Here is a 14,388-nt window from a genome sequence, read left to right on the forward strand (position 1 = left end):
TTCAAAGCTATCCAAATTGGTGGCCATCACTATCTTGAGGTGGTGCATTTTACAGTTTAACGATGTGTTGTGTGAAGGTTTCCAAGCAAAGAGAGGTGGCCACTGCGGTTTTCTCCACAGATGGCTATGAGGGAGAGGGGAAGGAGCAGGGAATGCAGTTTACTGGCTCTGAGGTTGGAGCCCTGTCTCTGACCTCAGAGCAGTAAACTGAGCAAACCTATGGCTCCCCAGACACTGTCTAGGGGCCATAGGATTGCTCCCTAAAGCTACAACAAATCTAAGGCCATGGCTAGACCAGGCCTATATCCCGGGATTGTCCCGGGATCATCCCTGTGCATCCAAATGACACACAGGGGATCCTGGGAGCAGGCAGGAATGGCCTCTCCATTTGCCTTTGCCTAAAGTCTAGCTAAGGCCTTAGATTATCACCCCCCTCTATGTGTTTAATAAATCCCATCTGGTCTGGTTGAACTAGAGTTGTCATAACTTGTTGCAATCTATCAGCCCAAATTACTGAACAAAATAGGTCCATAGTTGGCACAATTGGTGTGATCTTTACCAGGCTTAGGAATCACTGTAATATTAATATCATTTAGCAATGGGGAAAGGGAGCCCAATTCGAAAATATAATTATAAAGGCAATAAAGCTACGGAGCTAAAAGGCTGGAAAATGTTTTATAGCATTCAATTGGAAACCCCTCCAGACCAGGTGATTTCCCAGTATTCATATTCATAATTGCATTCATAATTTCCTCCATATGCAAAGGAGCCAGGAGAAGCTGTCGTAAAGAATTTAAACATGGGAGATTAACATGAGAGGGGGGAAAGCATTCACATCCTGCTCCAATGTTTCACTACCCATTCTATACAAATCAGAATGAAACTTTAAAAATGGTGAGTTTATATCTGTGGGAGAAGTATATATATCATATCACTCTTAACTTTCATGGCTGAAATAATAGTGCTTTTTTTTTCTTTTTCTTTTTTGCTGTTTAAGACAATGTGCCAGGAGCCTACCAGGATGTTCACCATTTTCCCAATGTGCCTGTAACAAACAGGTTAAGGAAAATTCCGCCAGATTATTCAGCTCAAATTTAACATTCTAATAAAGCTCCTGATGAAGTTGTGCATTTGGAGAAATGGCAACCTGGGTTATAAGAGATTTTAATTCCTGATTTAGAGACATTTCTTGCATATATTTAAATATATATATATCATAGGACGCGTAGGCGATAATTCAGCCATGTATAAAAGCTTTACTGGCCTCCCACTCAATAGCACAAGAATCAACAGAACCCTAATTAATTTGCTGCTTCCTCTTTCTTCCCTGTGTGAAGGAAGAGGAAGCTGTTCGTCACTATTGTGCGACAGCAACAGGAGGCCAAAGCGATTTCCCCCATCTGATGATGCCCATGGACTGTACTGTATGGGGGTGAGAGGGGATTGCCGTAGCAAGAGAAATCAAAGAGAGAGAAAAGGGGTGAGAAAAAGAAGTATTAGCAGACATTCCTTGTTGTTCTTTTTTTTCAAGGGTGAAAAGCACCCAACCACTGGGAGTACTGGAACCTTATGAAAGAACTTGGGGGAAAGAGAGGGAAAGAAGGGGAACCTGGTACCCAGAGCAGTTTTGGGGTCAAAGTATATGTTACAACTTTGCTCTTACAGCCCAAAGGTATAGAGCAAAATTTCTGACCTTATATGTATGATTTGTTTTACCGTTGCTTTTATTATGCTTGTTGTAACCGTTGGTTGAAATACTAAAGCTTTATTACTACTATGTTACATTAATTGTGTAGCATATAGCTGAGAATTAGCTCTGTTTTTTACTCTAGCCCCAATTAAGATTGGAACCACAGCACACCAAGAAGGGAAGATTAAATGTGTACATACACACACACACACACACCATTTGCTTCCTAAATTCCACCAACAGGCCCGAGATTAGGACCTCAGTGGCCAATCTTATGGCTTGTATTGGTGCACGCAGTCCTTCAAATAACCTGGTGCCAAGACTGTCAAAGATTGTCCTGTGCAGGAGAAGTGCCACATCCTCACATGTGTGTGGCCATAGCATTAATGTTCAAAGCTAACTGGGCCAGCTGTGGTGTATTGTCCTTGGAAGTGTAAAGTGTTGTACGTTGGGACAAAAAATCCCAACTTCAAGTATAACCTGCTGGGATCTGAGTCGGTGGTTACCAACCAAGAAATAGACCTTGGGGTTGTGGGGGACAGCTTGATGAAAATGTCAAGCCAGTCAGCGGCCTCTGTAAACAAGGCAAACTCCATGTTAGGCATTATTAGAAAACAAATTGAGAACAAAACTTCCATTATCATACTGCCATTATACAAAGCCATGGTGTGACTGCACTCAGAATACTGTGTACAGTTCTGGTCACCACACCTAAAAAAAACATGTTGTACAGCTGAAAAAAGTACACAAAAGGGCAACTAAAATGAACAAGGGACTGGAACATCTCCCCTATTAGGAAAGGTTACAATAGCTGGAATTATTTAGCTTGAAAAAAGGAGGGTAAGGGGGGACATGATAGAGGTCTACAAAATTATGCGTGGTGTGGAGACTGTGGATAGGGAGAATTTTTTCTCCATCTCCATCTCTCATCATCTCCAGAGTCATCCCATGAAGTTGATTGGTGGGAGATTTAGGCCAGATAAAAGGAAGTATTTCTTCACACACCACATAGCTAAACTATGGAATTCACTACCTCAAGATGTAGTGATGGCCACCAATTTGGAAGGGTTTAAAAGGGGGTTAGATACATTCCTGGAGGAGAAGGTAATGATGGCTATTTGCTACCTCTAGTATCAGAGGCAGCAGTAAGCCTATATACAGCAGTTGCTGGAGAACATGGGTAGTAGGGTGCTTTTGCACCCATGCCCTGCTTGTTGGTTCCTGGTTGACAGCTGGTTGGCCACTGTGCAAACAGAGTGCTGGACTAGATGGACTGTTCTTATGACCAAGATGGCCCTCTGGACGAAGGTTTTGCAAATTCATTGATATAAGACATGTGAATTTATTTATTTATTACATTTCTATACCGCCCAATTGCTGAAGCTCTTTAACTGCTAGTGCTGTATTTGGACCAACTGGTTTTGTTCTTTCAGTGATTATTATTGTCTTGTTTATACTTTTGATCTTTGTAAGCTACTTTATACACCTATTTGGGGGTTGAAAAGTTGGACCCTTGGTTGGATCCAGCATGGCTCTTCCTATGTTCTTATGGATTTGAGATCCTAGTATTAGCTACAGAATCAGTAATTGCTGGATGAGTAAGAAATATTATCTGACCATTGAACTTATGCCTTTACAGTTTTTCTTCATAAATTAAATAATATTTATGCCTTCGAAGACATTCCAGGAATTAAAATTGGTGCCAGATGTGTCTGTCAGAATTCTGACAGAGATCATATAACATGGATCCTAAAAAAGCTGTATTGGTTGCCTATTCGCGACCAAATTCAATATGCTGATATTGATCTACAAAGCCCAAAATGACTTGGGGTGCAGATATCTGAGCAAACATTTCTCCCTCTCAGACTCTCTGTGCCCTTAGATCTGGGGGAGAGCTCTGACTCACTGTCCCACAAGAAGGGAAAGTCAATTCAATGGTGACGTGAGATAGTGCCTACACTGTGGTAGTGCCCTTATGCTGGAATGGCCTTCCCCAGGAGATATGCCTGGCACCAACTTTACTGCCATTTCGGCTATCTGTTTACCTGGAAATTTATGAATAGTCAATGAATATGACTGGAACTCTGCTGTGTATTTATTTCTCTCGGCTGACTATTATTGGTTTTATTAGATATGCGTGTGTGTGTGTGTGTGTGTGTGTGCGCGCTTAATGGTTTGTTGTATTTCACTGTTTTAATGTTACATGCCCTGGTATTTATTTATTTATTTATTATGAAGGGCATGATATAAGCAACATTAAATAAAGATGGTAAAGTTTTTATATCCACAAACTGCTTTTTTGGCTATATTTACACCAAGGATTTACAGCCCTAGTAGTGCTGAAAATAAATCATTTTATATTATTGACGTATTAGGAAAACACAATCTAAAGTATTACTGTTGAACCAATATGTCCAACATTGTGGTAATTCAGTCAATTTCTTTGTGATCACTGGTTTATCTTCTGGGGAGCAATCTTCCATACGATGCTTACTTGAAATTTCCACAAGATAGTAGGAAAGGTGTGGTGCTGATACCATAGAAAGCTTAGGTCAACCATTATGGCAGAGCCCTCTAGTGGTGTTCTATTCTATTACATGACATTTCAAACAAATTTCTTGCTCCAACTGTATTTATTTAAGTAACAAAGAGCTACAGCAGAGATTTAAAATATTATTTCATTTATGAGGACAAACTGTAAAAGCGTAAGTTCAACGGTCAGATAATATTTCTTACTCATCCATCAATTACTGATTCTGTAGCTAATGAAAATAAAAGCATCTCAAATCCATAAGAACATAAGCAGAGCATTACTGGATCAGACCAAGGGTCCATCTAGTCCAGCACTCTGTTCACATAGTGGCCAACCAGCTGTTAACTAAGAACCCACAAGCAGGACAAATTGCAACAGCACCCTCCCACCCATATTCACCAGCAACTAGTGTATACAGGTTTACTACCTCTGATATTGGAGGTAGCACATACCCATCAGGGACCAGTAGCCATTGATAGCCTTCTCCTCCAGGAATTTATCCAACCCCCTTTTAAAGCCATGCACATTGGTTGCCATCACCTCAACTTGTGGTATTGAATTCCTTAAATTAACTATGTGCTGTGTGAAGTATGTCCTTTTACTTGTGCTATATCTCCCACCAATCAGCTTCATGGGATGACCCTGGGTTCTAGTATCATGGGAGAGGGAGAAAAATGTCTCCATATCCACATTCTCCACACCATGCATAAGTTTGTACCTTTATTACGTCTCCTCTTAGCCTCCTTTTTTCCAAGCCGAACAATCCCAGCTGTTGTTACCTTCCCTCATAGGGGAGATGCTCCAGTCCCTCGATCATTTTTATTGTCCTTTTCTGCACTTTTTCCAGCTCTACAATATCTTTTTTTAGGTGTGGTGATCTAAACTGTACAGTTTTTTTTTGAAGTGTGGTCGCACCATAGATTTGCATAAAGGCAGTATGATACTGGCAGTTTTATTCTCAATTCATTTTCTAATAATGCCTAATATGGAGTTTGCCTTCTTTACAGCAGCTGCACACTGGGACTTTGATCTAAACCAGCATAGCTCTTTCATGAGATTCCCTGCTGGACTGTGGTCCCCTTCATGAACAAATGGGCTCCTTCCATTCATAGATGCCAATGTAGGATCAAAGTCTGTGGCTAAAACTATGCACATTTTCCTATTATTCTTGTAATAGAGGTACAATTGTGTTGGTTTTGGTGGGTTTTTTTATAGTTTTCACTGAAAAGTAAAAGACTACAAAAGCCTTTTCTTAACGACCAGCCAGTTTATTTTGCACTTTGTTTCTTTTAAAATGTACTTTTAATGTGTTTTTATTCTGTCTACCACTCCAAAATTCTGAATGGGGAGTGGTATATAAATATTCTAAATTAGTTATTTACAATAACCAATTAGTTTCCAGGTGAAGTATAAAGTGTTGGTCATTACCTTTAAAGCCCTACTACCCAGTCAAATTTTAAAATGCCTTAAAAGATTTTAGGATTTTAATAATGTATTGGTTTTATATTTTTAATGAGTTTTATGTATTTTATATTTTTGTATTCAATATTGTTCCCCGCCTCGATCCAGAGGAAGAGGTGGGTAAGAAATTATTATTACTATTACCTAAGACTTAAAATGCAGTAAGTACCTCAAGATACTGTAAGGTAAAATGCAACATTCACTGGGAAGTGTAACACAGTTGTTCCTTTCTCCCTCTAGGGGTTTTCATTATCCTTCCTTAAATTAGTAGATTCACCAATAGTTAAATGATGTACGTTTTTTAGTACGATTCACTGGGTCTGTTTGCATGACACAACAGCCCGTGGGCTGTTGTGTCATGCAAACAGACCCATGGTGAGGCGACAGCACATGCAGGGTGCATATGGACACCACTTGGAATATGGTATGCCTGCTCAAGGGTTGTGATGTTGTACGAGCCCAGTGAGCCTGGGACATGCAAGGCTGTCCTTGCATAACCCATGGTATATTTTAGGGTTGTGTGAAGGTTGTTTAATTCATGATGAGCTGCAGCATGCCATCCAAACCTGATCACTGCATAAGAATGGCATGAAGATGGAGATACCCACCATAGTTAACATGCTTGTAAATATTGTTGTATTCCATTCCCTCTCCATCACCTTGTATAAACCAAATTTATCCTGAAGACAAAAGTTTTCCCCGTCACTTTGCAACTTCTGTCATCAGTACAGTGGGGTCTCAGTGGACCTAACTATCAGAAAGGCTAGTTAGGTCCACTGAAGCCCAAAATCACTATGTGACATTTCTACTGATTGTCCAAAGGACAGGCGCTCCAGAACCCATGGAGCATTAGACTACTTTAACAAAATGATTTCTGCTGAGATCATAGTATATGATGACTAGAAATAAAGCTTGTGAATTCATCCTAGTAAAAACAGGAGATTTATATAACCTACAAATACAATACTTATGTGTCGAGGGAGGGGATGTACCGATTTTGTAAAATCTGCTCTACTTGCGTTTTGCTGATTGTCGGGTGCCTTTTGTTCCATCAAGCATTCATTGATGAAATTGGGTTTTTTTCCCAAGTTCCTGAATTTGCGCAAATTCGCTCTTGCAAAAATGTGCCTAGCGCCCCCACTTACACTTTCATGCTTTAGCTTATGGGGGAAATGCGTATTTTTGGCCAGTGTATTTTTGTTTGTTTCACACATTTTTCTATAACTAAATTTGAGTAAAATTCCAGAAAGCCCCCCCCACACACACACAAAAAAATGGTCTGCAAGTCTGCAGAATCTGTGTGACTTGGAAAAAGCTGATCGCTGAAGAATCCATAGGTGTGATTCATAGAAATCTCATTTGGTTTGGTTGCAGATTTCTCCAACACAGCTTTTAAATTATATATTGTTTTAACTTGGTTTATGGTTTAATTTGTTTTTAGCTGTGTATATTTACTGTTTTATACTGTATGCTTTTATCTGTAAGCCACCCTGAGATCTTATTGATATAGGGCGGGATATAAATGTTCTAAATAAATAAATACATAAATAGTGTCAGGTCATGACCTGAAAAGGTCAGACTTTTATCTGACTTTGAGCTATTTTAATAATAATAAAGCCAACAAGTTCCTTTTGCTGCAATATATATTTTAATTCAAAGTGAATCTCGACAGTAATACACCATAAATTCTTATTTTGACACTCACCAAAATAGTCACCTGGAAAACCCGCTTTTTGTGACAAAGTACAGAAGGCTTGGTCACATTTAAATCACTGAGAACTAGAGAGAAATACTATCGCAAACTGTAGGAAACATTACATCCATAAAATTTTTCCCAGTCCTCTTATTGTAATATTGCACAGTGCAATTGCTACATGGCAAACTAGTGTAGCACAGAAATCAATAACAAAAAAGCCACAAGTCTACAAATAATTGTCAAACTGTAACAGTTCAAACTTAATAACAAAATCTATATAATTAATTCTAAAACAAATCTTTCTATAGCTTGCAGTGTGATTTTTAGCTTTTACTTAACACAAACCAAGTTAAAATTAGCAGTAAATACAGAATATTTTAAAAATTTAAACAAAACAATTAGTTAATACAGTAGTATATTTGATCAATAACACACCCTGAATTAAAGTTAGAAACCGAATGCGAGGAATTGGTATAAAAATTAATCTCCCAAATTAAAAATAGTATGCAATTTTGTGGTTGTGCAGTGTTTTATTCAAAAGGCATTAGAATATATAGGGGATTATTTTGACCACAGCTTTAAATCTTTGCCTTGTCTTGTTCTGTGTGGACAGACCCTTGATTCTTCAAAGCCACAACCACCAAGCCAAGTTATTCCACAGCAAACCAGAATCAACAGAACTGCTTTGCAGTGAAATGATGGACTCTAGCCTGGGAGAGGGCAAAATGCCTTCATTGCAGTGATCCTTACAGAACTGGTTGCAAGAGTAGCACATTATGTTCAGTGCTCTTTGTGGCAAGAAAAGTAAAAACGATTTACTCTTTTTCAATATGTTAGGAGCCACAGAAGGTTGATAGAAGAGGTTTCATGTTTAACCTGGCATAATATGCCAAGGACATTAGCTTTGATTCCTAAACACAGTTTAAAAGTACAGTAAATACTCAAGAGAAAGGAAGGTCCAAGTGAATAAAGAGAAACTATTTTTGTTGTTGTTACCCTTATGGAAAACTAAGCTAACTTCTGGCATTCCTGGTTCTTGGTGCGTCCAATGCCAGCAATGGAGATAGCACCAAGAAACCCCATTTTCAACACCAAGGAGTTAACAGAAAACAGGAACTTGCTGAACCATTAATGTGAAGGAGAATGTCAAATCTAGTTGACTACTTTATTGATTTCCTCTGTGTAAATTTCTAAATATGCTGGGGAAAATTTCCAAATTTAATCAGGTTATTATTGTTTTTAAGAGAGATATACATACACACATTTGTATTTATACAAAATTCATTAAACTATTTATGAAAAACCACTGAAGACGCAGTCCAGAACACTCCTTTAAGTATGCCCAAGGGCTAATGTCTCTCCAGTGGGACTTCTTTCTTTGAAGAAAAATCATATCACAAACTGGTTTTTAAGCTTTGCAAGCTTTCAGAAGTGATTTTATAGGACAGGAGTGGCTTTTGAAACAAGTCAAAAAGTGTGGCTCTCTGATTGTGGCCCAGGGGTTATTGGAAAGCGTTAGGGATTATTTCCATGTTCAGCTATTAAAATATTCTGCTGGTTTTGGTTTTTATGAACTAATACTGCTGTATTTCAGTCCTTAAAAGTAAATCAAATGCAGGCACATTTATTTCACTTAGACATTCATTAAATAAAACACTGCTTGTGTTAATAGAGCAAAGGAAAACTATCAGCTCTTAGTCTGCTGAGGCAACAATCCTATGCACACTTTCCTAAAAGTAAGCCCTACTAAACTCAGTGGGATTTACTTTTAAGGAAACAGGTTTAGGATTGTGCTTTGAGAGAAACCCTTTGGAGTCCTATTCCAGTCTATGTTGCAAGAACTGTATTCCAGAAATGCTTGTTTTAAAAAGTTTAAGTAGTTTAAGTGTCTGCACAATGTCAATATGAACACATAAAAATTAAATTACATGGATACACCCATTTATATGCAATGATAGTTAATGGAGATAAAATACTGATGCAAATAACACACCCCAAAATAACATATGCAACTGTCTTCCATCATTTACAATATAGTAGTTACAACACTCCAAATATGAAAGCAAACAAAACAAAAATCAACCCCTTACTTCCATTTCATGTAATCAGACTTATACAGAAATTAGAAGGCTAAGAACTAGTTAAATCACCTAATTTCACAGCTATTTGAAGTGGCAATCATTATATAGCAGCTTATCTATGATACATTCAAGATAAATGATACAATTTATTACTTGCCTCATAAGCTAGATCACGGCCTCACTTTAATACCTTCCTTTAAACCCATCCCTAACACTACAATATACTTGAGGTCTATGGAAAAAGTAGCTACCTTTTATAGGAAATGGATGATTAAGTCTTTGGTGCTGCAAAAGCAAATTTATTTGAACAAGAACAAAAAACACAGAAAAGATGCACTTCCTAGGAAAAAAATGCATGAAATTTGTTGTCCCTGACGGAATGTATTCAATAAGAAAATATCCCAAAAAGGCTAGAACAAATACTATAATGTAAAAAGGCTAAAATCTCTCCCATGCATAAATGAAAAATTGCACACAAAGTACTCACATCTTTTCAAGCTTCAATAGTAAATATTCCACTACTATTTATTAAATACTGCATGGTTTGCTCAAGCTAAGATGAAACCACAGCATGAATCAATGAGCATTTGCTTTTTTTCTTTCATAATCTAGCCACATCATGCCTAATGCACCTCTAAACAGGTTATTAAATCCAGCTGGACATAAACACCTTGAAAATAAACTACTTAGATTGTTTTGTAGTTTCACTGAACAGATAAAACAGGTTTTTTTAAATTCAACAGCTACTGAATCAACTTTTCCTAAAGCACTACAAAATGCTTTTCTTGAAGCTGATCATTCTGGGGAAAAATATCAGACAGCAGAATTCAGCTACAGCAAAACATGCTGCCCTCTAGATAAAGAAATCACACCCCATACTAAAATCATACCACACACAACTAAAAAAGGAAAAGAAAAGAGTGAGTGCGCATTACGCTATCAAATAATCAGCAAATCTGAATGTTAAGTGCTGCAGTCCTCAACATTTATAATATAGTAACATTAACAACCTCAAATATTTAAGGCACTATGTGTGGGAACAGTTTACAATGCAGCTGAGATTATTAGGACACCAACATTTAAGAGCAAATTTCTAGGCAACTTTATTTTTGCCCATGCAAAGGACACATGCAATGTGAAGAACAGCTCAATCGGTTTAGATAAGTGACTCGACACTGAACATCAAGATACATAACACAAACAAGTTACTCATACATGATACTGATGACACATGTGCATCTGTTGCTCTAAATCTGTACACTCAATGGCTTCCCAAACGTAGACGTGTCTCGCACTAGGTTAGAAGGCAATTTTATAAAAAATAGTAGGAGCAAAACTGGATTTCTACTCCCATAAGTCACCTGTCTGGAGTTACTCTATAAGAAGATAACATGACTAAAGACAAATTTATACCAAATGTGCAAAAACACATTAAAAGTGAGTTAAAGCTCAAGGTTGTTTAAATTGCACCCAAGTCTAACATGATTAAAAAATATTTTTTTTTCTCATTGTGCCATGGCTAATATTTATTAAATACCATGTTTGCCTCTCAAATCAGATGTATGTATCACTGAGCTTCCCGGCACACTGTAACTTGAGTCTCACATAAATGGATACTGGCTGAGTTTTGTTGGACTCAATGGAAATCCTGTGTAAGCAGGTGATGCAATGTAAGAATGCGGTGGGAAAATTGGTTTGTACTGAGTCTGATGGATAGTTGGGGAAGGCAGCAGCCGGGGATTTATGCCCACTGGGACCTGGTGAACTATGCCGCCGTGATGACAGATATTGTAAGTGGGATGCTGTAATATCGGTCTTGAGGTACATGGCGAGGCTAGGATATGGGCGACAGGAGCAGCTGTACTGAGGGGTGCAGAGGATGGATAAGGTAAAATAGCAGGCTGTCCTCCAAGATGCGTACTTCCAGCCAGATGTGCATGAACCGAGGTATGAGTGGGACTTCCGTGTTGAAGGGAGAATGCATGACTGGCAACATTAGTGGGGATGTATGTCTGCTGTCTCCAATGACCACAGTTTCCATTCCACTCCTGAGACCCAGATCCAAAGGGCTGAACCTGTCCCAAGAGAAATGACAGTGAATTCCAAGTTAAAAATACTACTTTTTCCCCACCTCTAAAGCAGCCTATGCCACATAGAGACAGTCTCTCCCCCTCCCACCCCACTCTCTCTCTCTACCAATCCTGCCTGAAAAATCTTGGGAAATAGGTTTTCTTCTCCTTTCACTTATATATCTCCCCTCCCCCACAGCACAATCATAACGATTTGCACTGACTTGCTGGATCAAACCTAGCAGCCATCTATGTCAGCAGTGTGTTTCCAAACATGGTTGGAATGCTAGATGCTTCTGAGAAGATTGGAAGGCGAAACATGAGGCAAAGCATTCTGCCCGTTTTGCTCCAGAAGCATATCATCTTTGAAGAAAGAACTTGCATTTAGCAATCATGGCCAATAGCTGTTGAAAGATCTTATCCACCTTAAATGTACCTATTCCTTTTTAAAGCAATATGAATTAGTTGGCCATCACCACAATTTGTGGTAACAGGTTCCTTAACAAATCCAGATTGCTCCAGAGGGTTTGGGGAATTGCCAGAGCAGCACGGGACACGGCACTGGGGACTGCCAGTGGAAGAAGGAAGAAGCAAAGGTCACCTCCCTCCAACCCTTCAGCAGGAGCCTCCCCTAGTTTTTAGTTCATTCTGTGAAGAGAAAGAGCCCTTCCATTTTCAGAAGAGAGACTTTGGAGCCCATTCATTGTGTAATAACATTTTTCTGTCTATTCAGAAACTAATGACAACAAATTTCACTGGGTGACCCCAAGTCCTAATAGTGCATGTGAAAGAAAAGTATTTTCTCCCAGTCTCTCTGTACTTGTGACCCATTCCCAAAATCACAAAAGGAAGAGAAGCAGAAGAAAGAGTACTGGCAACTAGGAGCCAAACAAAACCTACTAAAATAATAAAACCTGTACATTACTTCTGAATAACACCCACATGCAAACCAAACCATACAGAAGCTGCTTCTCCTGAATTATCTCCTGATATGCATGTGAATATCGCAACCATGTAGGTTAAAAATCATGCATGTTCCACCCAAATGGCTCAGCCTATGCTGCTATGGTATTCTCACATATACTGCAGCCACTTAAGACGGAGAAGCAGCTCTACACCGTTCAGTGAACAGGGCCTCAGACTTAAGCTCAAAATATCTTGACCTGAAGACACACATTTTGGGTGTAATGCTTCACAGCTTGTAAAGAACAAACATCCCAGAACTGGAGAGCAGCCACAGAACATTTCACTCTAAATATCTTCGATGTTGCTATTTGATGTATAAAAGGCAATATCAGTAAAACATCTATAGCAGGCTATAGTGGGAACCCCTTAGATATATAGGTTCAAAGCTATTTAGAGCTCGAAATCAAAAGCAGCATTTTGAATTATGCTAGGAAGCCAACAGGGGCCCTGAAAGATTGGTGTCCTGAAGGTCTACCCTTTATCTGGAATTGGCCTGTCAATTTCTATATGAACTGCAACCTCCAAATAGTCTTCAGGGGAAGTCCGACCCACTACATGCTAATTGCCACTCCTTGGTGCCTGAACCAATTTGAAGGTTTCTCTTTGGTTAATTTGATTAAAATCATGGTTAGTATAATAGGGCAGTAAGAAAAATGAAAATGGTTAATTATGGGCATGCAGCCGATTTCAAAATGAAATACAAGTCATAGCCAAAATATTAAATACATGTTTGCATTTTAACATTTGCACACATACCTGACTGAGGTTTGAGTGCTGCTGATGGAATGCTGATGTCAATTTTCGTTGACGATTACCCAAGCCAGAAGGATGGTTTGTTTTTACACGGGCAAATCGACGTTTTACCAGTGGTTGGCAGGTGGTAACTAGGAAACAGAAACAAGTCAACATAATATACAAATGGGTTGCTTCTAACATTCCCACTTTATTACCCAAGTGAAAAACCCTATTTATCTTAAATGTAAACATTAAATGTGTACTGCAGAATTCTATGGGGGTTTGGAAGGTGGGAAGGAAGAACAACCATATCCCTGATAATTATTGGTTTTGAAAAAAATCATCATACAAAGGTTAACAGGGATGCTACAAATATACAATTCCATTTAAAAGCTGTATGTGCAAAGACTTCTCACACAATGGATCTTTCCTGTCCCTTCCTCCTCTGTGCGCACCTCAAGCATGTCTAGAGTCCAGAAGCTTCAGGTGGAGGAAGCAGACAGTGAGCCTTGGGCACAGGCAGCTTGCACAAGCAAGAGCACCACTTTTGAAAGAGGCCTCTGCCCAGTTTTCAGCGATTTCCCATTGCCTGAAGGCTTCCTCCCCCATCATACTCCATACGGTTCATAAGGATTCCCCTATATTGATCAAGAGAGCAAAACAAATCAGCTCCGATTACCTGTGTTTGTGATTTGCTCATCTACATTTAACCTGTTCTCTATCCTCATTGGCGGAACCACCACAGTGCAGACAGCTGGTTTGGCTTCCAAGTTAGGTGAGGTTCTGTTTTCTGGGTTTTCATTGGTGTTTTCTGCAAAACTATTCTCTAGGAATGGGCTGTCATGGCCTGAAGAGTCTGAACTGGGAGAACCATCCACAGTATCACAGCCACTTTCTTGTTCATCATCTGACATACTACAGTAATGAAGTAAAGCACTGTTATGAGTTGCACATTCTGTTATATGGGAAGTATTCCTTTTGTAGCATATATCCAAAGAGTTATGCAAAACATGCTAAATTAAACCCAGGAAAATGTTTCATCTTTATTGAAGCATATTTATGTTTAAAGCAGGAGAACTCAGGATGTTTCATTTCAGCCTAACTCTCATATTCCTGCCTTGTAAAATCAAGGCAAGTTTCACTATGAACAAAATACT

General features: G+C 38.9%; 1 protein-coding gene across 3 annotated transcripts in view; it reads right to left on the reverse strand.

Annotated features, from left to right (window-relative positions):
- Positions 1-7,313: 7,313 nt before the first annotated feature.
- Positions 7,314-14,388, reverse strand: part of HIPK3 (homeodomain interacting protein kinase 3) — a 64,315-nt gene continuing 57,240 nt past the window's right edge. For all 3 annotated transcript variants that reach the window (XM_063117314.1, XM_063117316.1, XM_063117315.1), the window contains exons 14-16: positions 13,911-14,146; positions 13,253-13,380; positions 7,314-11,536 (exon numbers count right to left, since the gene is read on the reverse strand). In XM_063117314.1, coding sequence (XP_062973384.1) covers positions 11,063-11,536; positions 13,253-13,380; positions 13,911-14,146 — 838 coding nt within the window. In that variant the 3' untranslated portion in view covers positions 7,314-11,062. The remainder of the gene's footprint in view (positions 11,537-13,252; positions 13,381-13,910; positions 14,147-14,388) is intronic.

This window comes from Elgaria multicarinata, chromosome 2 (assembly GCF_023053635.1).
Source record: "Elgaria multicarinata webbii isolate HBS135686 ecotype San Diego chromosome 2, rElgMul1.1.pri, whole genome shotgun sequence".
NCBI lineage: Eukaryota > Metazoa > Chordata > Lepidosauria > Squamata > Anguidae > Elgaria > Elgaria multicarinata.